Source organism: Apodemus sylvaticus, chromosome 12, assembly GCF_947179515.1.
Source record: "Apodemus sylvaticus chromosome 12, mApoSyl1.1, whole genome shotgun sequence".
NCBI lineage: Eukaryota > Metazoa > Chordata > Mammalia > Rodentia > Muridae > Apodemus > Apodemus sylvaticus.
Window position 1 is genome coordinate 41,974,624 of NC_067483.1, and position 27,844 is coordinate 42,002,467.

The 27,844-nt window shown below is 47.7% G+C and overlaps 2 protein-coding genes across 5 annotated transcripts in view; one reads left to right on the forward strand and one right to left on the reverse strand.

The window, feature by feature from the left end:
• The window catches only part of Tmem9 (transmembrane protein 9), a 678,246-nt gene that overhangs the window by 105,473 nt on the left and 544,929 nt on the right, over positions 1-27,844 (forward strand). The window lies entirely within an intron of this gene.
• Nav1 (neuron navigator 1) overlaps positions 1-27,844 on the reverse strand; it is a 254,817-nt gene that overhangs the window by 31,070 nt on the left and 195,903 nt on the right. For all 4 annotated transcript variants that reach the window (XM_052200638.1, XM_052200639.1, XM_052200640.1 and 1 more), the window contains 7 exons: positions 7,613-7,751; positions 7,020-7,317; positions 5,301-5,991; positions 4,448-4,882; positions 3,856-3,897; positions 2,605-2,753; positions 798-968 (listed from right to left, as the gene is read on the reverse strand). In XM_052200638.1, the coding sequence (XP_052056598.1) occupies positions 798-968; positions 2,605-2,753; positions 3,856-3,897; positions 4,448-4,882; positions 5,301-5,991; positions 7,020-7,317; positions 7,613-7,751 (1,925 nt within the window). The remainder of the gene's footprint in view (positions 1-797; positions 969-2,604; positions 2,754-3,855; positions 3,898-4,447; positions 4,883-5,300; positions 5,992-7,019; positions 7,318-7,612; positions 7,752-27,844) is intronic.

A 27,844-nucleotide genomic window follows, 5' to 3' on the forward strand; every position in this document is an offset into this window, starting at 1 on the left:
AGAACCCACACGTGTCAGGGATGCACCCCGAGAATAATAACGGTGCTCTCATGAACCCCATGGTCTGGTCTCCTGTTAACACCCAGATCAACACCAACCGTCCCAGGGCCAGCCTGGGAGCTAGTCTTTGGAGCATTCTAGAAAGAGGGCTGAGATACCTCATTGTTTGTATGGATTTAAGAGCTACCGGTTTGGGTTTTTTGTCCCCGTTATCTCTTCTGAGAGACTGTGGGGGAAGAAAGACCATTCTTAGAACAGGAGGACAGGGGCTGGAGAGATGGCTCAGCAGTTTAGAGCACCGACTGCTCTTCCAAAGGTCCTGAGTTCAAATCCCAGCAACCACATGGTGGCTCACAACCATCCGTAATGAGATCTGACGCCCTCTTCTGGAGTATCTGAAGACAGCTACAGTGTACTCACATATAATAAATAAATATTTCTAATAAATATTTTTTTTATTTTTTAATAAAAAAAAAAAAAGAACAAAGAGGACAGCTCGAGTCCCAGAGCACCTGAGGAGCAGCTTCCAACCCTTCCAAATCTCGATTTCCCTTCCCTGGGCCCCAGTGGTAGATGCTCCGGCCCCAGACCCCAGTGCTAGGTGGTGCCACCCAAGGTTTCTGGGCCCCCAGACCCTTCAAAGTTATGGGAAGACAGAACTGAAATGGCCCAGGTTGATGTCCTGTGAATCATGTGTATGTGTGTGGTGGTGGCAGTGGTGGCAGTGGAGGTGGCGGTGGGTGAGGGGACCCAGCAGAGCCGGAATGAGCGTGAACCGCGCTAGCACGAAGTCTCACCATCATCCGTGGGGTCTCGGAAGGATCCTGACCGAATCATTCCCTTGGGTCTCTCGGCCAGGGACAGGGTGCTCCCCATTTGGGAGCCGCTGTACAGCTCGAAGGCCGCCTCGTGGGTGGGGATGCTGTTGGAGCGGGTGATTCTTGGCGTGGTGGCCGCAGTGGGACTCACTGGAAGGACAGAGGGTGGGAAGGGGAGGGTTGTGGGAGGGAAAGGCAGGAGAAGAGGCAGGGTCATCAGCTCTGGTCCCTTGTGGGGACGGAGCAGGAGTCACTGAGAGGCAAACGGGTAGAGGGGAGGAGAGGAAGGAGCAGTAGGTGGGGCCGGGGGGGGGGGGGTGTGCAAGCAGCTGGAGGTTAGGAGCGGCCCCTCCCGGGAAGGATGGGCCCTAATGGAGAAGGACTCCACGGGTCCGTAATAAGGATCTTCCTTTAAGGCTGCCTGCCTTGGAATTGTTGCTTTTGAAGGTTAGGCTGGGGGCCTGGCTGCTTTTCCGAAACCTTCACATCACCAGGATGTGCTGATGAAAATGGGATGCTGTGGTTCCCGAAAACACAAGCTGTCTTAGGGGTGGACCAAGAATTCAGACCAAGACTCATATCCAAGTGAGGAAACAGGACAAGCTCCAGAGAGACTACAGAGTCCACAGCTGCGAAATCTGTCAACCACAGGGGCCGGCCCCACTTTCCCCTTGCTAGAGCGATGCCTTTCAAGGTTCATATCCTTGTGGTGCTCCCTGTCTGACCCCCTGCCTCCACACCGGTATGTGAATGCTCACCCTCCCTGCCTATAAAGACCTGGGAAGAAGAATTCACCCATCTTGGCCCTTGGGAACTTGTAAGATGGTTACTGTTTGGCCCAGTCCCTCATTCTACAGCATGAATGGCTTTTCTTCTTGTTTGGCCTTCAGTGGAGATAGAAAACAGGCTGATAAACCCACAGCCAGATGACTTTTCCTTAGGCACAGAGGACCCCCATTCCTAGTTTTCCTCAAATTCCCCACAGTCCCTGCACAGAGAGAGGTTACAAGTCCTGGTTGCAAATGAGCTGCTTTTTTTTTTTTTTCCTTTTCACTCAGCTGAGAGGAGAGATGGATTTAGAGATACAACAAGCAATTGACAGGCCTATTCCAGACTTGTTCTAAAGAGAGTCCTATTAAACCAGTCCTGGCACAGTGCGTCCCAGAACAACCAGGGCTGGTGTGCACCGGAGCTGGGGTCAGCCCCTCCTCCCGAAGCCTCTTTCCCCATCTCAGGCTCTGAGTCACAGAGCCACTTCCTTCTCTCCCAGCTTTTTCTTCTCCAAAGGCTTTAAAGAGGGTGTGGTGTGTCTAGGACACGTCTTAGTCAGTCTGCCTTTAGGGCTAAGATAGCCCTGCCTTAGCCAGAGCAGCTGGTGAATCTGGACTTTTCTTTTCTGGAGACAGACTTCACTCTGCAATCAACAACCCTCGTCTGTCTTCGGCTCACCAAACCCATAGATTAGCGTTGCCTTCCCAGCAGCTGCCCACAGTAGTGCTATGCATGGACCACGTTTCTTAAGCTCAGAACCTTAGTTTATGGATGGCCCTGGTTGTCATTCAGACCCTCTGAGGCCATCGGGACCCTACAGCTGTGCCCAGGGGCAACCTTTCAGTTTAAGGCCTTGGAACACTTTGCCTTCATCTTTAGTTTGGGTTGGTAAACTGAGGCACCGTGAGGCAACCCACTACAACTGGAGCCAGCCATGCCTAGCTGTTCTGCTGCCTCGTTCTGTAGGGTGACCCCGCTTCACCTCTTGCCACAGTGAAGGACCACAGCCACTGACCTATGTTGGTAAGCTGGCCCTTTGCACTCAAGGACATGGAGAGCGCAGGCGGGGATGGCAGCTCTGCCTGGTCGTCGGATTCTGGAAGTCCTCCGATAGTGTGGGAGTGCCGCCTCTCCTTGGTCTCCTCCTGGGACTGCAGCTGGTACCTGAAGAAGTAGCAGAGGGACTCAGTCGGAGCTGCTAAGAAGTGACATCAGAGGCTTAGCTGTGTGGGGATGTCTAAGCTAGGCTGGAGATAGGAGGAGACTTTGAAAGAGGGACAAGGAAAAGGAGGATTGGTCAGGGGCGAGGGATGGCAACCCAGAATTGTCCCATGAGAGCCCCTGATGGGGACAGACAGGATGGGTGGTGCCATGTGTAGGCAGGTGACACAGGTCCCCATCTACCTAAGTCAGTGGTATCTGACAATGGAGGATTCATACTCCCTGTCCCTAGCCTATGTGAGTGGCCTCAGAAGTCCACTGTGTGGGGATGAACTACATCGAGGCAATTCACAGAGCTGTGAATACAAAGGACAGCTGTGGTGGTGGTCTGAATGAAAATGGCCCCCAGAGGCTCACAGGGAGTGGCACTACTAGGAGTGGCCTTATCGGAGTGGGTGTGATGTTGGAGGAAGTGTGTCTCTAGGTGGAGAGTTTTGCGGTCCCAGGTGCTCAAGCCAGGCCCACTGAGGATCACTTGGTTTCTGCGGCCTGCTGAACTCTCAGCTCCTTCTCCAGCACCATGTCTGCCTCCGTGGCCACGTGCTTCCTGCCTTGATGATAATGCACTAAACCTCAGAACTGTAAGCCAACCCCAACTAAATGCTTTCCTTGATAAGAGTGGCTGTGGTCTCGGTGTCTCTTCCCAGCACTCAGCACTCTAAGACAGAGATGAACCCTGTGAGCAAACTCACTTCTTCCCTGACACCAAGAGAGTCACTGGCTATAAAAGCTAACAACACACTTGGTGGTGAGTTCACAGTGGCTTGGGTGGCATTTTTCAGGACCGAAAACAAATGACTGCCTAAGGGCCACTAAATTCCTGCATGGGGCCATGGGTTAGGATTTTATTTTGTTTATTTTTGGAACTGAACACAATTGCCTCTGCCTCCTGCATTCTGGGATTAAAGGTGTGTACCACCCAGCTAGTATTTTTTTTTAAACAAGCTTGTCTTGGATATATATATATATATATATATATATATATATATGTATGTTAGGGGAAACAAAACGAAATGAAACAAAACCCCATGCATTTAAGGGTTACCTGAGTCCTTTTTTGGGGAGGGTATTCCGATCCCGCTGATTGCTGTGGAGAGAAAGAGCAAGGCAGGTGAGCCCGTTTTGAGTTTGGGAGCATAAGTTTGAAGGGTCTGTCCTCTGGGGACAGGACAGCAAACTATGAAAGTCTATATTAATAAATATGAAGATGGTCGCAATCAAATTCTTTACTCAGAACTTGGGAAGTATTTGAAATGGTAAGTGCTTTCTTCCTTCTGTTAGGAGTTAAGGTGTAGCTAGCCATTTAAAACATCCTACTGTGGGAAGGCGAGACCAGGATATGATGTAACAGAACTGATTTTGCTCCTGAAAGCAGAAGTCAGAAGATGAACAAAACTAATTATGAGACTTCAGAGATGTCGTTCTAACTTTCTCTAAAGCTTTCCCCGTGTACAAGATGAGGTGAAGGGAAAGATACCCTACGTTTCTCAGGGAGTTACAAAGGAATTAAATTATTTAAAATGTGGGGGAAAAAAAAAGAATCAAAATTCAAGACACCGCAATGGAGGGAACTGCTGGTGGCCATGCGAGGCTGAGGCAGGCTCAGCTCCGGCTCCACTGCATACCTGTCCACATACCTGTCCAACTGTCCAGCCCGGGGGCTTCCACTCCAGGACAGCTCTTCCGTGTCTTCCTCTGATGGCGCAGTAGGTGGGGTGGGGATGGGGGCGCTGCTGGGGAAGGCACTGGGCAGGCTCATGGGCATCTGGAGAGACTCCATGCTCCTGTGCAGGCCTGAGAGTTTGGGGTACATGCGCGTCTCCTTTGGGACACTGAAACCGCTCATTAGCTCCAGGCCCTGGGAGAAGCTGGCTGAGTTAATATTGAGGATAGGTGCTGGGCTGGGGGTGAAGCAAGAAGGGAGAGCGCCCCCTGCTGATGAGCTCGTGGCATGCAGGTCCGGGGCCTTTGCAGCATGGCTGTCGCTGGAAGATGGGAGATCCAGACTGTTGGAGTTGACCTTGTCTAGATTGGCTAGCGAGGGTGGCTTGACAAAGCTTTTAGCTGTGGCCCTGAGGAGTGAAGATGAAATACAATATTCAGGATGACAAGTTACAGGGCACCAGACAATCTTTTTCTCATTCCCTTTTTTTTTTCCTGGTCACCTACTCAGCCTAAAGGTTTACTAAGATGTTGCTGACAAACCGGACTGGAAGGAGATTGGACACCTGACTTATGTCGTAAGGGAGACAGCACGTGCATTTGGGGAATGTGCAGATAAACAGGGCAGAATCTCACGCCCAGGGACTAAAGACAGAGCACTGACACAGGGCAGCAGAGACAAGGTGAGTTTTCCAACAGAGAGAAGAGATGGTACAGGAGAGAGAGGAAGGATGCATGCGAAGGCCTAGAGAAGCAATGGGTCCGCCATGCCACCTCTGGTTTAAGGCTGGAGACACGGGTGAGGACGACACTGCCCAGTGTGGGTACCTGAGAGGGGTTGGTGGCAGCTCTGCTATCTTAGTGGCTGGAGGGTGGCTTGCTTGGTTTTTGGGAGTACTCTCTGGGGAGCCTATGCTCTTCAAGGAGATGTTGTCCGAGTCCAAGGCCACAGCCTTGGCTTTGGCCTTCTCCTTTTCCCGATCTGTCTGATTGACCGGGGCTGGAGTGGTCCGACCACTGGTGACCTTGGAAGGTTCCTTCAGTCTGGAGGGTGTGAGGCCACCCTGCTTGGTGCTGAGGAGGCTGGGATCGATGCTGCTGCTAACAGGCCGAGGTCCACCACGCCCAGTCACACTCATAGAACTGGACTTGGCTGGCCTGGGCAGGCTGCGGTACTGGATGTTGGACCGTGCCCCAGGAGCAAGGAATCCGGGCTCCACACTGTTGGACACATCTAAACTCGTCTTGCGCCCGTTCACTGGCTTGACAGGGATCCCTGAGGACTTCTGGATCTTGCTGAGAGTGGCTGAGCCACCGGTCTGCATGACGGTGGCCGTGCCGGTAGCAGGGGGAGGCTTCTTATAACCAAAGGATCCTGAAGTAGAGTGCCGAGCAATGCCCGAGGGGGGCTTCTTAGCGTCACTCAGGCGGTCCCGGCCGGCATCGGAAGAGGACCGCTGCAGCCCGGTGTTCTTCACTGCGAGCTTACCCTTGTCCGTAGCTTTGCCTTCGGACTTGCCTGAGAGGGCAGGAAAGAGAGGAGAGGTTGCTATCAAGATATCTTTTTTTGGGGGGGGGGGGTTCTTGGATTTGGTTTTTTCAAGACAGGGTTTCTCTGTATAGCCCTGGCTGTCCTGGAGTTCACTCTGTAGACCAGGCTGGCTTCGAACTCCAAAATCTGCCTGCCTCTGCCTCCCAGAGTGCTGGGATTACAGGCGTGCGCCACCACCACCCAGCTCAGGATATCTTAAAAACACTTTTTCTTCCCTCTAAGGGAAAAGGAACAATTGTCTATATATTATAAAGATCTAGAGGCCTAAATATGAGCAAACAGGTACTGGATAAGTGGATGCAGTTTCTTGCCAGAGGGTCGTGGGAGGAAGCAGGCTTTTCATTTAGTTTGTTTTTTGAATCAGCAGAGGGAAATGTGGATTAAAACTGTAAGAGGCCCACAGGGCAAGCCCTGCAAACAATGCACTTCTGGTCTGATGTCGTTGTGGCTGTCTGGTGTTTTTCTGGTGTTTTAGGTTTTTGAGACACGGGTTCTCTGTGTGGCCCTGACTGTCTTTAAACTCACTCTGCAGACCAAGATGGCCTCAAACTCAGAGATCCGCCTGCCTCTGCCTCTCGAGCACTGGCGTTAAAGAGGCCAAGCCTGGCCGCGCTGCTTTCTGTGTAGCCACTTAACGAATTATTCCAGGAGGACCTCCTTGAGATGCTGAGAAGTACACCTCGGGAAGGGAAAGGAAGAAGCCAGTGGGAGCCATTTGAAGGGAGGTCAAACCTGCCCCTGGGTACACTGTCCACCTCCTGTTCGTCCTATCAGCTGTGTGGTGCTAGCTCAGCCAGCTGGCCCCAAGTATTTCCCACATTTGTAACATAGTAACACCCATCTTTCCTAACTCTCAGGACTATCCTAGAGGTCAGAAAGTTTGCTGTACATTAAAGCATTAGCGCAAACCTTGCCTATCACGCTAGAGGTTTGTGATTATTAAGGAAAACCATCCAAGAAAGGTCCGCCCCCATCCCTCCCGTACCCCGGCTCACCTGCGACTTTGAGGGCGCTCTGGGCGGTGTGAGTGATGGGCGACGTGACAGCCACCGGTGGGGTCTTGCCCTTTCTCAAGGACCCCGGGTGCCCCAGGCTGATGGGCTTTTTCAGTTCTCCACCCTTGGACGAGTCGTCGCAGCTCTCTGGCCGTTCTCTCCGCCACTTTGAAGTCCCAGGTTCCATCTTCAGGCTGCCGCTGTCGTACTCCAGTTTTTTAGGGGTCTTCTCCTCGGACTCACTGAACCAGTTGAGCCCACTCTCCGCCAGGGAGCGCTTCTCTGAGTCTGTGCGTAGCTAATGAGAAGAGGGAAAGGCAGAGCAAGCTGCTTTGGGGGCATGGAGAAGGGTGGGGTGGGCCCAGTGAGCTAAAGGGCTCACTAGGGCTTCCCTCCATCCCTAGGGTTCCGGAGACAAGATATTTTTATCTAATCTCTAGGATACTTTTCCTTCTCCGATTTATCATTCTAGATCGGTGAGATTGCAAAATATGGTCACAATGACAACATTCACAATGTCTACGCAGGTCCCTCATGGTTGATTTTGTGTTTCACCTTGACCTTGGGGTCTAGACGTTTGCAAAGTCACTTACCACTATGGTAGAGCTCCGGCGGGAGGCAGTGGGAGTGGTTGGGAGGGAGTTGAGTGAAGAGCTGGCGTTGAACTCTTCTGAGCTGAGGTTGTCGGAGGCATCGCTGAGCCCACTGCTGATGGAACTGCTCTCATCCCAGCTGCAGGACAAGGGGGAGAGGTGAGCATGGATATCTAAAGCCGGAGCTCGAAACGGAGCCGTAGACGGATGATGGGTGGTTTCCACACTATTCTTCCAAAAGAAGAAGGTTTGGGGTTAGTCCCGGGTTTGCCAATAATTCAAAGTGTGACTTAAAACGTTCTTGTAATTTGATCTTCTTTTGTAAAAGATGCAGTTGGTACTTAGCAAGAGACAGTGTTAGATTTCCTTAGCAGGAAGCAATGTTATAAAGACAGAGAGGGGCTGTTGAGATGGCGCCGTGGGTAAATCACATACTCGGTAAGCCCGAGAACCCAAGTCCAAGTTCAGAACCCGAGTCCAAGTTCAGAACGGGCAGAAAGGTGAGAGGAGAGCCGACTCTGTAAAGCTGCCTTCTCACCTCCTCGTGTGGTGGGGCATGAACACACTGTACACACCACAGCAATAAACGATGACAACAACAACAATAACAACAATGGATACGGCATTTTTACATCCATCTAATTATATACAACCAGTTTCCATGTAAACGGCCTTCATCCTTACGATCTTGTGTTCTGTTAATTTTTAGATGTATTTTCCTTGTACTTTGTAAAAAAAAAAATTGTTTTCTGGTTTTTCAAGACAGGGTTTTTCTGTGTAGCCCTGGAACTCACTCTGTAGATCAGGCTGGCCTCAAACTCAAGAGATACACCTGCCTCTGCTTCTGATTCCAAGTGCTGGGATTAAAGGTGTGCACACCACTGCCTGGACTCTAAAACTCCCTATACCTAGAACCAGAGGTCAGGCCAAGACTTCTCTGGTTTCGTTATTGTTTGTTTGCTTTTCCATGCTGGGGGCTGAGCCAACCCAGCCGGGCTTTCTCCATTCAAGGTAAGTTCTTTCCTGCTGACTTCTCCCTCCAAATCACACTTCTCTTTTCTAGAACTTTCAGACCTGGTCCCTCTCTTTGATCCCTGGAGTCAGGTTCTGCTCCTAAGCACACTGTTTTTCTGGCAGAAGGGTCAGATTCTTGCTGAATAACAACCGGTTCATGGCTAATTTAAAAATATATACATATCAAGTGTAAGGTACCGGGAAGAGAGATGTGCCCAACACCTGTTCTTTTTTGTTTGTTTGTTTGTTTTTTCGAGACAGGGTTTCTCTGTATAGCCCTGGTTGTCCCGGAGCTCACTCTGTAGACCAGGCTGGCCTCGAACTCAGAAATCCACCTGCCTCAGCCTCCCAGAGTGTTGGGATTACAGCGTGCACCACCACTGCCGGGCTCCAACACCTGTTCTTAAACATGTATATCTGGAGCCCCAGGCCAATGTTCAAAATGAACTTAGCTCTACCTTGATATCTTTGTAGCTCCGTCCTTATATCCTTCCTTGCTTCAGTTTTTAAGTTTAACAAGTTGTAGTCGGGAACTTTTTTTTTTTAATAGCAAGTTTATTCTAAATATCTAAACCAAACAGTAAGCTTTGCACATCTATCGCCTTCTTGATCTATCTCTGTATGCAAGGCCGAGGCTTCTGTTAGACCATGTTCACTAGGATGCATGTGTGTTACCAAGGATGGAGCTCAGGGACTTACACATCCTAGGCATGTCAACCATTGAACTATAGCCCCGGCTAAGTAACTTTGTTCCTTCCTTTCTCTCTATTTTTTTTTTTTAATTTCAAAACACATCTCACTAAGTTGCCCAGGTTGGCTTTGAACTCACTATATAGCCCAGACAGATATTCATCTTCCTGCTTCTCTTTAGTAGCTGGGATTACAGGCCTGTGCTACCAGGCTCGGCGATGATCACTGTTTTGTAAGCCCCAAATTTGTCTCTCAGGACCCTTCTTCAAAGGTCTCCTGTTCCAAGCTCTTCCTAAGAGGATCTTTAGCTTTCACTTTGGCTGGAGAGTCTTGAACCGAAAACAAGAATTTCATGAACTCCATAAGCTTGCTACATGTGAGTGTCTGTATGCTTTTGGAATTTATCTCTAAGTCTTAGATCTGTTCAGAACGGGTTTGTTTATCAGCTTCAGGCACGTACAAGGCTGGAGAAACTTTGTGCATGTGAATTTGCCGGTAATTGGGATAGGTTTCTTTCCTGATTTATTTTGAGTTTCAGATCATGGAACAAAAATCAGACATACAAGTCATTTATGAACCTGGCCTGGATTTCAGCTGGCCTCCCTCTAATTCATGTGCTGGGAATAAGAGAGTGGGTGGTTTAGCCATTTGGCTTGGTTACTCTGTAGTGACTTAGCCAAATACATTGAGAAACAGCAGAGAAAACATGGGGATTAGGAAACACTGCAAAGTTATTTAGATTTTACTACCATTAAATACAGCCGTTACTGAATGACCCCCAGTGTCATATATTAAGTCTCCCTTTCATCCAGGGTTGAGACGCCAAGCAGCCTCCCCTCCCCTTTTTTTCTTCTTTTGCAGAAGAAGGGCACTGAGGGAAGATCAATGCTGACTCAATGGTCCTATCAACTCTTATGGGCTCAGATAAGATCTCTGGCAGGCAAACAAAGGAACCATTCACAGTGTGTTCTCTTAGGTCAGCGACAGAGGAAGCCCGCAGTACTGAATCTTTCATCTGAGATTAATTATTGGTAATCAAGAGCCTTCAGCAGGGACAACTCTCCGTGGAAGGGCTCTGCAGAAATGGCAGACAGCAGCAGTCCAGGGACCCAGAACGGCCCTTCGCTTGCTGGCTCTGAAGACCAGCGGCAGGGAGATTTGGCTTGTTTATTTATGCGAGTGGGTGTTTTGTCAGCATGCAGGTCAGTGCCCACAGCATCGGGGGGGGGGGGGGGGGGGGGGGGGGGGGGGGGGGGGGGGGGGGGGGGGGGGGGAACGACTGGAGTTACAGATGGTTGTGAGCTGCCAGGGGCTGCTGGGGATGGGGATTGAACCCAGGCTCCCTGGAAGAGCAGCCAAGCCATCTTTCCAGCCTCCAAAGCTCTTTCCTACGTTGAAATAAAACAAAAAACCTAAAATTACCAGAGACAGCTACATAGGAGTTAGAAATTTGCCAGCAAATTTGCAGGTTGTGCAAGGGAAAATTCTGCTGTTGCCACCTAAGGCTTAAGTATCTCTCTCTCTCTCTCTCTCTCTCTCTCTCTCTCTCTCTCTCTCTCTCTCTCTCTGTTTTTTTTTCCCCCCGAGACAGGGTTTCTCTGTATAGCCCTGGCTATCCTGGAACTCATTCTGTAGACCAGGCTGGCCTCGAACTCAGAAATCCGCCCGCCTCTGCCTCCCAAGTGCTGGGATTACAGGTGTGCCCCACCACTGCCCCGGAGACTTAAGTATCTCTCTTGGAGGTGCTCAGGTGGAGGAGGCCTATTTCTTGTCTTAAAAGTAACATATGCTATGGTAAAGAGTCAGATACTATAGGAAAAGAAATGAAAAAGGAAAAGTGTTCCTTTCTTCTTTTTTTCCTCTTCTCTCTTTCAAGTTAACTTTGCCAATTATTTGTGTGTTTACTTAGATTCTCCGCTCATCTCTGTCCTCTGCTGTTTGCTCTCCGTCTGCCTGGGGGCTGACTCCGTGGAGTCACATCGCCACACAACAGACTGGCTACTTACGCTAGACATTCTAACTGGGTTCTGCTCTCCCGTTGTCTCTCTCTCTCTCTCTCTCTCTCTCTCTCTCTCTCTCTCTCTCACACACACACACACACACACACACACACACACACACACACAGTGCTCTCTCCGCTGGCCTGCACTCTGCAGGCTGGATAGGCCCGGGAGGGAGGGTCTCCTGCCTCTGCCGGGCGTCTGCCTAAGGAGTGCTGGGATTACAGGTAGGAGCCACCACTGCACTTGTCTCTCTGTCAGTTCTGGGGTCCAACTCTCATCTTCAGGCTTTGTGGCAAGTGTTTTTACCTGCTAAGCCATCTCACTGGTTCTTCTCTTCTTTTTTCCTTCCTGAGATAGTCTCATGCTATCAAAACTCACTGTGTAGTGTAGCTGAGATGGCCTTGAAGCCCTGATCTTCTTGCCTTCAACCGCCGAAGTGTTGCTTCTAATGACTTTCTCTCCATTTTTCCGCTCTCTTCTAGAATGTCTTCTATAAAATTAATGTGTTTTTAGGATGATGCTCCTGAGTTTCTTAAGCTTTTCTTTTGGTGGGGTTTTTGAAACTTTTGAAGTTTCTCTTGTGTAGCCTGGCTTTTCTGGAACTAGTTCTGTAGACCAGGCTGGCCTTGAACTCGCAGAAATCCACCTGCCTCTGCCTCTGAGTACTGAGATTAAAGGTGTGTTCCACCACTGCCCAGCTGTCTTAAGTTTTTCTTAGTGCTACTTTTCAAACAGAAGCTTATCCTCTCTTAGACTTTTAATTTCTTTTTAACTGAAAGATTTATTTATTATATGTAAGTACACTGTAGCTGTCTTCAGACACACCAGAAGAGGGCGTCAGATCTCCTTACAGATGGTTGTGAGCCACCATGTGGGTGCTGGGATTTGAACTTGGGACCTTCAGAAGAGTAGTCAGTGCTCCAAACTGCTGAGCCATCTCCCCAGCCCCCAGACCTTTAATTTCTACTACAATATTTTTTTAACTTCTAAGGGTTTTTTAAAACCATCCATCTTTCTTTGGCATCTTTCAGCTCTCACAGACTTTCTGAGTGATTCTTCACTTACGTGGAAGGGAGGGTTACAATCTTTCCTCAGAGTCTTATACCACAGTACTTTATTCTATTTGCACTCGTTATCCCGAGTTAGCCTGGGCTACATAGTGAGCCGCTGTCTCGGGCAGGAGTGGGGGTGGGGTGAGTGAGGAGGCCCGGAAGAAGCGATCAGTAGTAAGCTGTCACTGATGGGATTCTCTTCCATGTCCTCGTGTGTCTGATGACGTGTGACTGTTTCCACGTGAGACAGGGACACTCTTGTTTGGAAGCTCCGTGTGCATAGGGTAGGACCGCAGGTGTGACTGGACTGAGTCACTTAAGTACCTTTCTCTCAGGTTGGCCAGATTTTCTAGAGATGAATCTTCCACACTCTAACCTGAAGGGTAAAAGTATGGTGCTCTGCACACTGAGTTGGAGAAGGAGCATAGAGGTTTCGACACTTGACATGCAGAGCTTCACTAATTCTCTTCTGGCTTTTGTTCAAATGCTATGCTGATTTGTGTTAGAAATCTGAAAATCCATACCCTGTTTCCCACTACCCAAAAATGGCCGGCCTCCTGTTGAAGGGAAAAGGCCACTGGAGGAGAGGAGAGTCTATGTGCGTTTTGCACGTAGGTTCACTAGTCCTCCTGTTTCTGTCTTCCTGCCTGTTGGACATAACCCTGTGACCATCAGTCACGTAGGGCCAGGCCCCCAGTGTTCTGGCTGGACTGCACCCCCCACAGTCACCTGGAAGCAGCCAGGTAACCCAGCCCACTATAAAGGGGGCTTCTGGGCCCCTTCTAGCTCTCTCGCCCTTACGCTCTCCCTTGTCTCTTGCACCGTTCCCACCCTCTCCCCCCCCCCATGCCTCTCCCCTCTTTCCATGTGGTCATGGCCGGCTCTCACCCCTCTATCTTTTCTTTCTCTCTTTACTTCTCTCTTTCCCTTTTCTATAATAAAGCTTTAAAACCATGGACTGTCTCCTCTTGTCTTATCTCCTTCCCATGTTGGAGAAATGGAGCAGGCTTCAGCATCTCCAGCTGCCAGAAAGGACCCAGGACTGCCCCACCCAGCCGGGTTTCCTCTGCAGGTACCCAGCGCTAGCCTCCCTTTACAGGTACGAGAGTCCACCTGCCTTCTCTACACCTGCCGACCCCACTACAGCGGCTAATCCTATCGCCTCGCCGCAGACTTTTGAGAGTGATAATACCACAGCACCACTGCCAGACCTCACTGCTGGCTCCCCGTCTGGCTTCACGGCTCGCAGATCAGCTCCCATTTGCCATTCTTGTTCATCCCGATTACTCTCTTCACTATTAGCTCTTCCCTTCTTTACACAGGGTCTTTCCCCATATTTATTTATTTTTGTATGTGGAGGTGTGGGGAACATGTGTTACATGCCACAGATCATGTCGAAGTCAGAGGACATCTTCTGGAGTCGGTTTTCCTTTTCCATGTGGGTCCCGGGGATTGAACTCAGGTTGGCAGGCTTGGTAGCAAGTTCTTTTACCTGCTGAGTCACCTGGCCAGCCCCAGACAGAGTCCAGAGTGGCCTCTGACTTTGTGATGTTCTTTAACTTCCCGAGCGCTGGTGTTATGACAGGCGCTAGGCACCCGTTTCCCTCCCTTGAGCCCCCATCACTCTCCGAAATAAGGTTTCTCTCTGCAGCCCTGGATGTCCTGGAACTCTCTTTGTAGACCAGGCTAGCAGAGATCTGCCTGCCTCTGCCTCCCAGAATGCTGGGATCAAAGGTGGGCACTACCACTTCCCAGCTCCTCTTATTTATTCCTTATATTAATGACTTTGACTTAAGAGAAAATTCTTTATTATCATTTTACTTTTGTGGTAGTTGTAATATATATCAATTGATCAGCAACAAAATGTCACAAATGACTTTTAACAGAGCTCGTTTTGGGGGGGTAGGGACACGATATACCCCAGTGGACAGCTTTTGAGTCACTCAAGCGATGACAGATTTAAGTTTCATAATGTAATCAGACAGAAACAAAAAGAACCATCTAGAAGATCATTTTATTTTTTTCAATTAAGAGCTATAGGAGAAAAGTGGCAGGACAGACAAGGTCGATCCTGAAGCCTAAGACTGCTTACGGTGCAAGGGCAGGAAATCTTTAGGAGAGCTCACAGTTGATAGGCGTAGGACTCAGAGCGCCACACAGTAAACAGCAGGAAGAAAGGAAGGCAGTGCACACCTGGCCCCCAGAGAATACAGAGGAGCACAGAACTCACGCAGACAACGAACGGCGAGCTAGCGCATCTGTTGTGTGGCATGCAGAATCTCTGCTTATTCAACGTTCTCTGCTGCCTCTCTCCTGTTTTTCTCTCACTTTTTCAGCCAAAAGAGAAACTCTCCACCCCTCTCTTCACAGACAGTACCAAGCACTGAATGCTCCTCAGTCCTCCGACTTACTTTTGTTTCTCAAGCAGATCTCATGTGAGGACAAGGGACCTGGGCAGCAACAAGCTGCCATTACAGATTTAAGATTACATATCACACACAGGGAAATGTAGAAGACAGATCCATTTCTGCCACAAAACCTTGAAATATGATTTGCTGAGCTAAAACAGTGATATAATATGTACCTCTCCCACTTCCATTTCCGCCCTACTTTCCCTTCCCCTGGACTCCTATTAGGTGAGCAACTATCTCACCAGATCTCAGGGAACACAGTCCTTGCAGGGGAATCTGCTTCTGCTCTCGCAGTGCAATGACTTGGGTGCTAAGAATCCAGGCATTGTCCCACGGTTTCCCATCAGCGGATATAAGCTCTGTCCATCTCACATGGATTATCTGGTCTTTCTTCAACATTAAGACCAAATGCCACATATTCTACAGGCGTCCCATGATCCTCTGCCAGAAGAAAGCACCCCCTCTGTCTCCTGCTGTATGTAATGAGGAAGAGTCCTCATTAGAACACTCTGCCTGGAGAGAAGTTTGTACATCTCTTCAGTGAAGTAAATCTCTCTGAGGCCTGGGACTGAATCTTGTCTATCTTGCTTACATGCTATCTTGAAATAGCAGGCTATTAGCTCACTGGTGGACTTGAATTCCTGGTTTATCCAAAAGCAGGACTGCAAAACCTCAAGGAGGGGTGGTGACTTCGGGACTGGTACAAACATGACTAGTAATTTGTTTCCAAATAATCCTTACTGGGGGGGGGGGGTGGCAATGCACAGGCCATAAATGCCGTCTTAGATGTTCCAGCTAACTGTTAAAATTCATTATCTTCTCAAGAACATAATTAACCTTTACTAGGTCCTTATGCATATTTATAAAGAGTACATATACCTCTCATTGGCTAATTCTGATATCTTGGTCATCTGCAGGTCTGCTTCTACTGACTATTTTCCTCCTTAGTCATGTGTTTCTGCTTCTTTTTTAAGTCTTGTGGTTTTGTTTTTGTTGTTTTGTTTTTGTTTTTTGCTTTTTGTTTTTAGTTAATATGATATTAAATATCTGAAAAGGACCACAGGAGTGGTATAGAATAGGCACCCTATACCTCATAGATTTACTCAGTCAGTTCTCCAACACAGGAGCAAGATGGTCCTCTCAGCAGGACTTTACTCTGAGTACAATGAGACTCTGGGTTAATCTCTCTATGCCATATAGCCTAGTCACTGGGCAGCAGCCATCAGCTTTTCTGCCCTTTGATGACATTTGTTCCTGATGGGCCCCTTCTATACACTCAGTGAAAGGTTCTGGTTCTTTTCCCCCTTAATATTTATTTATTTATTTATTTACTTACTTACTTACTTACTTATTTACTTAATGTATGCAAGTATGCTGTTGCCATCTTCAGACACACCAGAAGAGGGCATTCGACCCCATTACAGATGGTTGTGAGCCACCATGTGGTTGCTGGGAATTGAACTCAGGACCTCTGGAAGAGCAGTCAGTGCTCTTAACTGCTGAGCCATCTCTCCAGCCCAAGGTTCTGGTCCTTTGGAGACTTTCTCCACTCTCCTGACCTGCTCTCAGAGTTCACTGTACTGTGCTATGTATGCTGTGAGCTCCGCCAGTGTCCCATGCATTGTGAGTGTGTGTTAAGTGTTTCTCAGCTTTCTGCCCTGCTTCAGTCTTCAGCTCACAGCAACAGTGTATGTGGGGAAGACCGTCCAAGAGACAATCAGGAGTAGGTACCCATGTGTCCTGTGATTAGGACGTCTGTAGCCCACCCATAGGTAACTCTTATTTTGTATGAAATTCAGCTATTCTCTTCTTATCCACGGTGGATTTGTGTTCCTCACTACCACACGAGGATAAAACTGTCATGTGTTCCTCTCTCCTAGGAACAGCTCACTCCCTTTTGGATCTTAGTTCAGTTAGAATACTTGGCCAGGAAAATGGCTCCGTGGGGAAGAGTGCTGGCTATATAAGCCTGAAGACCTGAGTTCAATTCCCAGAACCCATGCTAAAGGCTGGGTGTGCTGGCATCCATCTACAATCTCAGCATACCTAGGGCAAGATGGAGTAAAAGACAGGAGAACCGGGTGTGTGGGCCAGCTAGCCTGGGGTAGTTTTCTTAGCAGAAAGGAGAGATCCTTCTTGACCAAGGAGGAAGGTAAGAACTAACTTCTTTGGAGTTGCCCTTTGACCTCTCCTCTACCTATGTGATGTGGTGCGCACCCACCCTACCCCCCAAGTTAAAAAAAAATCTATCTATGCTACAATGTTTACAATGCTTATCCAGGGTGTTCCTGTTAGGTAAGAATGCCATATACTGTGATACTCTATCACCCCTTACTAAATTCTCCCCGAGTGCCCTCAGAATAAATAAAGCTCTTCATCTAGGCCCTAATAATGGGAACTGATTACCCTTCTTGTTTTCTGGCCCACTTCCTCGAGCTGGTACCCTAGTCTAAGGAACACTTCTGTTCCTTAGACTGTTTCCCACCTCTGCCATAGAATGAAAAGAAGGACTGAGGGGGGCCAGCTCCCCGGAACACTGCACTGTTTGTGTCGGGTAGCAGACACGTGGTGATCCACGGGACAGGGGATTCTCCTCCCCTCTGGGAAAAACACCAGCGTCCACTTGGCTCTTGGCTAGGATTGTCACCCCTCCCAGATTTCTCTCACAGGGTCTGCCCTCTACATTTTGGACCTGTGAAACTGGAATGGCCAAGAAGGCCTTCGGGCAGCCAGAAGGCCAAGGGTGTGGCCTCACTCACTGAAGGGTGGACTAGCTTGTGACTGCATAGGAAAAAAATGATTGCTTCAGTGTCATAGTGAAGTCCTCAAAAGCCACACTTGAACGCTGAGCTGCTTCTTCTGTCCAGAATATACAGGCCTGGAGGGTCACTAACCAAGGTGCTCAAACTAGAGCTTAACAGGTGAGAACTGTGAATATGGAGTCTTCGTTTCTTCTCTGATGGTAGAGAAATGCCTAAACTACAGTAAGTTGTTTTAAACAACCCCCACCCATTTTGTTTTCTTCTTTAGAATTATCCTCAGGAAGAGTTTTGGACTTGGAAGTCTACCATAGAAGTATCCAGGAGATACTTCCAACTTCCTGCTTTCCCATCTAGAACAGAGACAAGCTGACATTGCCTTCTGAACTCTAAACAGGATCAAGATAACTGGAAGTCATTTAACCTCAAAATGTACCCAACATCAGACAAGCAAATCATCCAACAATCCCAAAAAGCCAGAAGTGGAGTCAGAAGTCTTACCATCCATCCCCTTACCAACAAAGCAGCACTGAGTTCTATCAAGCGTACACATATCAGATGGGATGGGTGGTGGTCCCGAGTTATAGGTATATAGGCAACGGTGACAAAAGAACTTAGAGCACCTCTAGTCAAGCTGAGCAGGTGGCAAATATAATGGCCCTGCTCTGGATCGCCCAAGGGCTGGAATGTCCATGGATACACAAAGAAGCAATACTTAAAAAAATATATATATTATGTATACAGTGTTCTGCCTGCATGTATGCCTGCATGTATGCCTGCAAGCCAGAAGAGGGCGTCAGATCTCATTATAGATGGCTGTGGGCCACTATGTAGTTGCTGGGAATTGAACTGAGGACCTTTGGAAGAACAGCCAGTGCTCTTAACCGCTGAGCCATCTCTCCAGCCCCAAGAAACAGTTCTTTCATAATGCATGTGTTTTGTATATAGCTGTCATTGGATGTTTGTATTGTGGGGGTTGGTGGGGGTGGGAATGGGGTTATCCCATGCGATCTGCACCTAAGATTCCAATTAATCTTGATACGTTAAGGGGAAACAGACATTTGTAAAGCTCTATGTAGTCTGGGGTAAAATTAAATGCTTAGACTGAAAACTGGCTTATTCTTCCCAAGGAGGCTAACCTTCCTAGCTAGAAATGAGGCTGTTCTTTGTGAACATGTCTAGATTAAAAGTAGCCTGTAGGCATGCCTGTGAGAAATTACTTAGATTAGATTAATCAGTGTGGACCCCATAAACGAGAGCTGAGCATGAGTCTTCTTCAAGTGTGCAGCTTTCTGACTGCAGACAGGATCTGCCCAATTACCTCAAAGTTCTGCTGCCTTAGCTTCCTCATCTTGATGGACTGCACCCTTGGACTGTGAGCCACAGGACCATGAGCCTTGGAACTGTCAGCCACAAGACTGTGAGCCATGGGATTGTGAGCCAAGGGACTGTGCGCCTCAGAACTGTGAACCACAAAATTGTGAACCACGGATCGTGAGCTAAAATAAACCCTCTCTCCCGTGTGATCCTTGAGGCAGGTGTTTTGTCTCAGTAATAAGACGAGCAACTAGTACATAATCCTAGTGTTTAACAAGCAAAGACAGAAGGACTGTGCTGAGCTCTAGTCCAACGTGGGCTGCAAAGTGAAGCCCTGTCTCAAAAAATTAGAGATGGCTCAGTGGTTAAAAGCGCTGGCTGGTTTTCCAAGGACCCAAGTTCAATTCCCAGCATCCACATGGCAGCTCACAACCACCTGTAACTCTAGTTCTAGGGGATCTGATGCCCTCTTCTGGCCTCTGTCTGTACTGTATACATGCAGGCATAACACTCATACACATAAAAATAAACAGACATAGAAACAGATCTGTAGAAAATTAGGAGAATGAAAAAGATATTGCCATGAACAGTTGGATCAAGTATGTCCAATCACAGAAAACTTCTTGTAGGTAAAAATAATTCAACATTAAATGTTCATGTTACTGTCTGGACCTTATGTTCGTACTTATTTACTTTAAAAGTCTAGCAGTGTGTTATAAACTTTTGTTAGGAAGAAACAAAGTTATGAAATCTCAAGCAAATGTCACAAAGAGCTATTTGTCTCAGGCTAAGCCTAAGTTAACGCATCTGAACAAGGGAACATGGTTGGGACTCTTAATTCAACCAGTCTAGGATTGTAAAGAGATCTCACGATTCCTCTGTCTTCTGTACGTTCTTCGGGGAGGTGAGATTCCGTGCTTCCCCCAGGGTGACTCAGAGTCACGGGGAAATGGGCTGCTCCACCAAACAGACTCCCTTGTTCATTCCCCCTCAGCTTCCCTCCCATTTTGGTTTATTTTGGCTCCAGGTTTAAGAGTACACAATCCATCATGGTGCCTGGGTCCTGTCCACAGTGAGGGGAGTTGGCTGCACAGCTTGTTGAATTGTTTTAAAATTTCCTCTTTTTTTTTAAGCAGCATGCTAATCTAGATCTGTGCTGACCCTGTTGTCACAGAGTACCTGGACTGTGGCAGCTTCAAGCTGAGATTGTAGTAGGGTTTCAAAGACTTAGTGGGAAGAAAAGAATAAGGAAAAAAAATCTTTACCAATAATTTTTATATAAATTCTATTCTAACACAATATTTTAGATGTATTAGGTTTAAAAGAACATAGCTAATTTCTCCTGCTTTACTTTTAAAAACTGTTTCTTCCAGAAAGTTTAAAGTTACACACAGGGCCGCCATTTCATCTGCACTGGAAAACTCTGTCCTACACAGGAAGCTGTAGGTCACTGCGCTAGATGTCAGCTTAGAGGAACTGAAATTCATGAACTGCTGTAGCAGTCATGGCCTGGAAAGGCTACAGCATGCGGCTGAACTGCATCTGTCCTTCTCCTCACTGACACTGACCGTGGAGGAACTGTTAGTGCACACATTGTGGCTGCAGCTGCAGGCTTCAGGGAGTATTTAGGAGTTTTCCAAAAAAAGACAACAAGGCTGTGAGTGGCAGTGCCCGCTGGTTATTCCGGCATTTAGTGAGGCTCTGTCTAAAAGAAAAGGAGAGGCAGGCAGGGACAAGCTGGCCAGAGACATGTAGCGGTGGTGGAAGAACTAAAATGAAATTGGACAACTGTGCGGTGCTCAGCTTTGCAACGTACCAAGACCATCCAGAGTAGTTCTTAAAGCCAGTGATCTCCCTTGTTTCTCGTCCCGTGTGGACTCGGAGGACTCCCAGAGCAAGGGGGAGTAGAATGTCTGCTCTGTTACATGTCTGTGGTTTGGCAGGGCCTGCGGCAAGCCAGGCGAATCTGGCCAATAAGGCCAGACAATGGGAGGGAAGGCTGGGTGAGAAAAGGCTGGGTAACAGAAGGCTGGAACAGACGGGCGCCAGTACCAGGTTGTTTTGAGCTGGGAGTTATGTCAAGTTTTAAGCAAAGGTAAAGATGGCCATGAAGAAACTCTGAAGAACGGGTATAGGAACTTAGAGAATTACAAAGTTAGGAAAATCCAACTTCAAGATAGATGAGCGGTGAGTGTACAGTACTCCAAGTCTTGAGAAAACTAACAGTGTTGGTAATTAAAGACTCTTTCTGATTTAATGAGTTTCTCACTGGGGGACAAAATATTCTGGCCAGAGCAACTTAAGAGAGAATGGTTTATTTTGTTTCAGAGTTCTGGGAAGGGGTGGGGCACAGTCTATCATAAGGGAATAGCCCAACTGGCTGGCTACACCGTATCCTCACTCAGGAAGCAGAGAAAGAACAGAAAGTGGGGTCAGGGCATACTACCTCATCAATCATCCCCAGTGACCCCCTTTCTCCAGTGAGGCTTCTTCTTAAAGGTTCTGCCACCCTCCCAAACAGTACCACCAGCTGCGACATTTCCCCTTCAAATGTTAACATGTCCTTAAATCCAGTTTGAGTAACAGAACTGTTTGATTAATCATCCCAGTTCCCAGATGCTGAGCCTTAACTCAGAACAGACAAATGAGTTAGGGAATCCCTGAAGTCCTACCGATCTGTCACAGGACATTAAACACAGAAGCAGAGAGAAAAGTTACTATAGCCAGGGAGGTCACCACTTGAGGGCACCTGTTGCCACATTTAGAAACAAATTCTGACTTAGACCCAACTGGGGAAAGTTGAAAGGTTAGTCTTGCAGAATTTGGAAATATTTCTGAGATCAAACCTAGCTGAAGAGAAAGTCAAGACAAGTATCCCACCTCCCCCCCCCCCAGTATCCTACTCTGTCCCCTCATATCCTATTCCCTCATCCCCCATGTCCTGCCTCCTTCCCACCCCCATCCTACCCTCCCCCATCATTCTGTTCGGCTCTGAAATCACAGGTTTCCATCACTATCCTTTTCTCAAACCACTCAGCCATAATTTCTAAAGTGACTGCCAGGGTTCCCCAAGGCATTTAGAAAGAGAGTTGGTATAAATAAACACAGAACCAGTGCACCATAGCACACCACCAGAGTACAACGCCACTCTGACGCATACCAGGGCATTTCTGCTGCTCTTTTTGATGATGTAACAAAAAAATCAAGAAAACATCTGCCTGCCTGGCACTCTCATCAGCTTGGTCACCGCTTCCTCGCTCCTGTCCCCACAAGCCATTGTTCAACCTCTCCCCTAAACCATCTGATATGTCTAAGTGGCAGCAGCAGGATCACTAGAGGTCCAGTCCTACGTAGGATGGCACTTGAACAAAGAAAGGCACAGAGTCCAGACGATGCTTCACAGTGAGTCTGCTAGGGCAGAGGGTGGCACTTGCAGTCTGGAGAGCCAGGAGCCCTTATAGTTAGTTATCTACAGAATTCTGTGCCCAAGGTCAAGGTACTGGTATCTGATGACACTTTCAAGATTATAGGCATGGGTATGAGCCAGAAACTTTCCTTTAAACTTCTCATATTTCCTCCATAACACTCTGCCTTACTCACTGCATTTTTTAAATTTTATTTTGTTTTATTTATTAATTTATTTGTGGGCTGGAGAGATGGCTCAGCGCTTAAGAGCACTGACTGCTCTCCAGAAGGTCCTGAATTCAAATCCTAGCGTGGTGGCTCACAACCATCCGTAATGAGATCTGACACCCTCTTCTGGTGTGTCCGAAGACAGCTACAGTGTATTACATATAATAAATAAATAAATCTTTAAAAAATTTATGTGTGTGTGTGTGTGTGTGTGTGTGTGTATGTATGTATGCATGCATGTATTTAGAGGCAGGGTCTCACTACGTACCCTTGGCTGGCCTCAAAGTCACAGAGATCTGCCTCCTGAGTGCTGGGATTAAAGATGTCTGCCATCACACTTTCTTCCTTCTAGATGCTGACTGGTATTTATATGTGTTCCCCCCCCCCCCCAAGGAAAAACCTTAAAATTTAGAACATTTTGCGATGGTGCTGGTGATTGAAGCCAGAGACCTGAACCTGCTAGGCATATGCGCCGGCACAGAGCTTCATCTCCAGCCAAATGCTGCTTCGGACCGAATCACCCCCCCCCATTCATATAGTGACTAATAGTTAGAGATGGGATGAGGTCATAGGGTAGGGCTCTAATCCCACAGGGGCGATATCCTACAGAGGATGGGAAGCCTGGAGCCTTCTTTCAGTATGTGGTCATAGTGGGGAGGCCGGGAAGAGCAGCTGCACCAGAAACCAACTCCGCTCACACCCTGACCGGAACTTTCAGAACTCTGAGAAAAGAAATGTATGTTGTTTACACCACCGGGTGTGTATTATCTTATCATGGCCGCCTAAGCAGACTACCACAAGCGTTACGGGAAGAGTATGAACCGTTTCATGCCTTAAGGTGGGCGGGGACTGCTTCCCTGACTCGGGCTACTTTTCAACCCAGAGCTTTTTCTAACCCAGGCATTTATTTATTTATCTATTGGGATAAGATGTTACTCTGTAGTCCAGGCTGGTCTAGAATTCACTTTGTACCTAAACCTGACCTGGAACTGATAGTAATCCTCCTGCATCAGGCTCCCAAATGCAATGCCATCATGTTTAGCTACTTTTAAGGCTTTTTAAAAACAAAAGGGCTTACGTGTATTTGTTCGTTAGTTTGTGTGATCTATCTATCCATCCATCTATATCCACCTACCAATCCATCCATCTTTCTGTCTATGTGTGGGTGTATGTGCATGCACTATGGTGTATGTGTGAAGGTCAGAGGACAACTTCAGGAGAGGGTTCTCTCCTGCCATGTACGTCCCAAGGATGGGATATAAGTCCTCACTCTGACTTTAGTCTGAGGTGCCCTTCTCACATGTTGGGCATCTCCAGGGCCCAACGCTAGATCTTTAATCATATCTCTACACCCAGAAGACAAAAACAAAGACAAAACATTCTAAAACAACTCTGTCAGTTAGGGATGGGTAGAAGCTACAGTCCGTGAGAGTCAGAGTCAGGCTGAAGTGGAAAGAATTATCTATCGTTGCTGCTTTGACTGCAGGGAAATTCTGTCTCTCTGCGACAAAATCATGTTCTGTGAGTGCTCCCCAATGACTCCATGTTCTTATTCACCCCGACAAACAGCACGGATGGCACTTTGTGGGACAGAATGGATGTAATTGGATTAGAGGTATCAATATGTTTTATTGGGAGTTTCATGTGGCGGAGGGTAATTGTAGAGTAGCAGGGGACAGAGAGAGAAGCGAAGATATAAGGGGAGACATGAGAGGCTGTTTCCGAGATGGAGGTTAAGGCTTTGCCGTGTCAGCTGGCAGGGCCAGAGAATGGAATACAAAGCAGAAGGTTGAGCCTCCTTAATCAGGACCAACTGTGGGCGCGGAACGCTGATTCCGCGGGCCACGACTTGCCTGCATTTTCCTTGGATTTCAGAGATTTCCCTTTCGCCTGCCTCAAGCCTTTCCTGCTCTCCTTTGACTTCTTTCAAAGGGGCAGGGGTGAAAAGAAGAAATCAAGGCATTTTCCTGCCCTGTTCAGATGTTCCCAAGCCAGGAAATTGAAAGCTTTCAAGAGGCTGTAACGTAGCTGGAGATTCATTTCCAACAAAACAAAACAAAAACGGGGAAAATTCACAGGAATGCCGTCGGGTTCACCTTTAAAACATTCAAGAGGCCTCTGTAGAACACAGGAAATGAGTTTCTACCTCCACTCGGCTTTCTTAGGAGAGTTAAATTAGTGTTTGCCTACCCTCAGTTTCCCCAAGTACAGACACATCATTTAACTCCTACTAGCCAAAACACACAGGAAGCTAAACATCAAGAAAAATGTGGGGTTTGGAGCGGGGTAGGGTCGCACTGTGTAGCCTGACTGGCCTGAAATTCAGGTCTGCCTGTGCTAGGATTAAAGGTATACGCCATCAGGCCCTGACTGCTTTGACTCTTGGTCAAGGAATGCCCTATTCTAGAAGCTGGAAGCCGGCAAGCCCCCCTTTTTCTAATGAAGACTCTACGCTGTAGCATCTGAGAGGACGAACACGCTTGATGTGGGTTCGAAGGTACGTCCTGCAGACCCAGCCGGCTCGCCCTTCCTGGAGGCCTGCCTCACGAGTGCACCGCACAATTCTAAGGTCTCTGGTAAGGTGAAAAGGAGTGAGTCACACAATGTTTGGATTTCCATGGCTCTTGTAAACCAACAAGAAGAGGAAGCTGACAATAATTTGACATGTATGGAAAGCTCAGGGAAGGGCCTGGTTTCCTGTGAGGACCAGAAAGTAACTATTTTTGGCCTTCGCAGGACACAGGGTCTCTGTCACACTGTTCAATGTCTTCACTCTGTCTGTCACTCTGTCTGACTTGCTGGTTAGAGACCAGCAAGAAGGCAATCATCGCGAACTTGGAGACAAATCGCTATGCTCCCATATAACTTTATTTATGGACAATGAAATCTAAATTTCAAATTTTTGTATGTCACAAAATAATCTTTTGATTTTTTTCAATCATATACAGATATAAAAAAAAATCATTCTTTAGCTTGTGGGCCATATAAAACCAGGCCGTAAGGCAGAGTTGGCCCAGTAGGCCAAAGTTTGCGGTCCTAAGACAGATTCAGAAAGACCCTGAAAGGGGCACAGGGGGCACACACCTGCAATCTCAGTGCTTGGGAGGCAGAGTCATGAAGATCCGTCAAGTTTGAGGTCAGCCTTGGGTTTATAGCAAAACTTTGTCTTAAGAAACAAACCAAGAAGCCGGGCGTGGTGACGCATGCCTGTAATCCCAGCACTTGGGAGGCAGAGGCAGGTGGATTTTTGAGTTCGAGGCCAGCCTGGTCTACAGAGTGAGTTCCAGGACAGCCAGGACTACACAGAGAAACCCTGTCTCGAAAAACCAAAAGAGAGAGAGAGAGAGAGAGAGAGAGAGAGAGAGAGACCAAGAAACAAACAAAAAGCTCTGTAAATCAGAAGCTAATGATTCCCCAACAGACAAACCCTGACAGAAAAGCAGTGACTTCTTAGCTTTCAACTTTTTACCAGTCTAGAGCCCTTCTGACCTAAGCTGTCCACGAGTCCCAACAAGACTGCCAGGAGTATTACTGGTTTCACATTTGACTCATGAGGTGGAGGAGGTAACATAAGTTGGGAAGAGGCCTTCGGGTGGCTTGCACCTCACCGCCAGTTCTCTAGTCCAGAAGCAGGCGACAGCTCGAAGCAGGATGGAATTTAAGCATCTCTGTACCTCATGGAACGAATCATGGAGGGTTCATAGGCACGAAAGCCCTTTTTAGTCAGAAACACAAATCCTGCCACAGAGACATGTTGGAAGAAGCCATGTAGAGTGCCCATGTCCTGCACATGTTCCTGGTACACATACGATAACAAATGAAAGTCCTGGATATTAAAACGCTATCATTCATCTTCACAGCCTGCCTCAGTTAGCTCAGAGTGAGTGACAGGAGGAGCAGGCGGGACAGGAGGAGGCCCTCCTTCAGACCCCTGGCTCAAGAATCCCTGCTAAGCAGTTCTGGCAGCCCCTCCGAGAGCTTCAGGCCAGGCTACTGGTGTGAAATGCTGATCTGGCAATAAACACCTAGAATTCTGGGAGCTGTGCTCTGAGGAATGAGGCTTCCCACCACAAAACAAACCAACTGCCAGGCACTCCCTTTGAACCCCCCCCCACCCATAGTCTTTGCACCTACACCAGAACCCCAGGATTTCCCCTGTCTCCTGTCTCCTTTCTGTTAGGAAGTCCCCCTCCCCATCGTTCCCTCTCACACGCATGGACATCACCACGCTTCCTTCTTTAACCAAAAACTTTTGTATCTTGATTCCAAATACAGAGCTTGTGACTCATTCAAACTTTTCTGCTAATAATTACCCTAATGCGGTCTACATTTAATCTACCAAAGAAAAACAAAATAAGGAATATTTAAAAAAAAACAAAACAGCAAAATAGAAACAATCCAAATTCAAAAACCTTCACAGAAAAATCCTGCGTGCTGATACCTCAAGCCTGTCTGTGCACAAGTCACCACACTAAAGGCCAGAACAACTCCTGGAGGAGAGAGAGAAGGGGTGGGGGGAGGGAAGGAGAGGGGCCTCATCAGCTGGAGGCTTAGGAAGGTAGAGTCTCGTTTCAAGAAGGGCAAACTCTGTGCCAGTCTGATGAATACCTAAAACAAGGCCATCCAAACCCTGGGACTCACCAAAACCACAATTACTGAAGTGTTTACTGCAAGTCAAACTATGTGTTTTCCATTTCAAAAACAACAGGGAGAAACCAACCCACTACAAAGTACGACTGCTTCTCTCAGGAATCCATTCTCTTGAGATGTCTCAGGAGAAATTCAGAGAACAACCGTGGATGAAGAATGTCATTATAATACGAGTCAGAAATGGGGATCACGCAAAGTCAGATATGGGAGTCATGCAAAATACTTGCTGCCCTTTCTCTAAAGGCAGAAGAAAATAAATATCCCAGGCTGGCAGAAGAGTCACAAATGAGTTAAAAGATGTGGGCACTTTGCACGACACAGCCTGTGCAGTCCCCGAGAGGATGACTTTGAAGTTCTGACTCCAACAGAGTTCTTCATCCCCCAAACTTCTGCAATCTCATTTAAATTCCATTAAATTTATCAAGGATATATGCTGGCAGTGACCACAGAGATGGAGGAACAGGATAATGATTTTCTCTCTTTTTGTTCTCTCACAGGGGACTATAACAACCTCAGCAGCCTCATGGGATGGCAGGAAGTTTCCGGTATGTTATGGGGTAGTTTACTAATCTCTCAGCTGGCACCCTGATAGGACTATTTCAAGAGAAAGGAAGGTGGGGAGGTAGGAGACCGAAGGACAGGCTTCCTTTTGTCACTGAGTTGTTTTCTCATCTAGATGCGACTGTCAAGATTTCCACTGCAG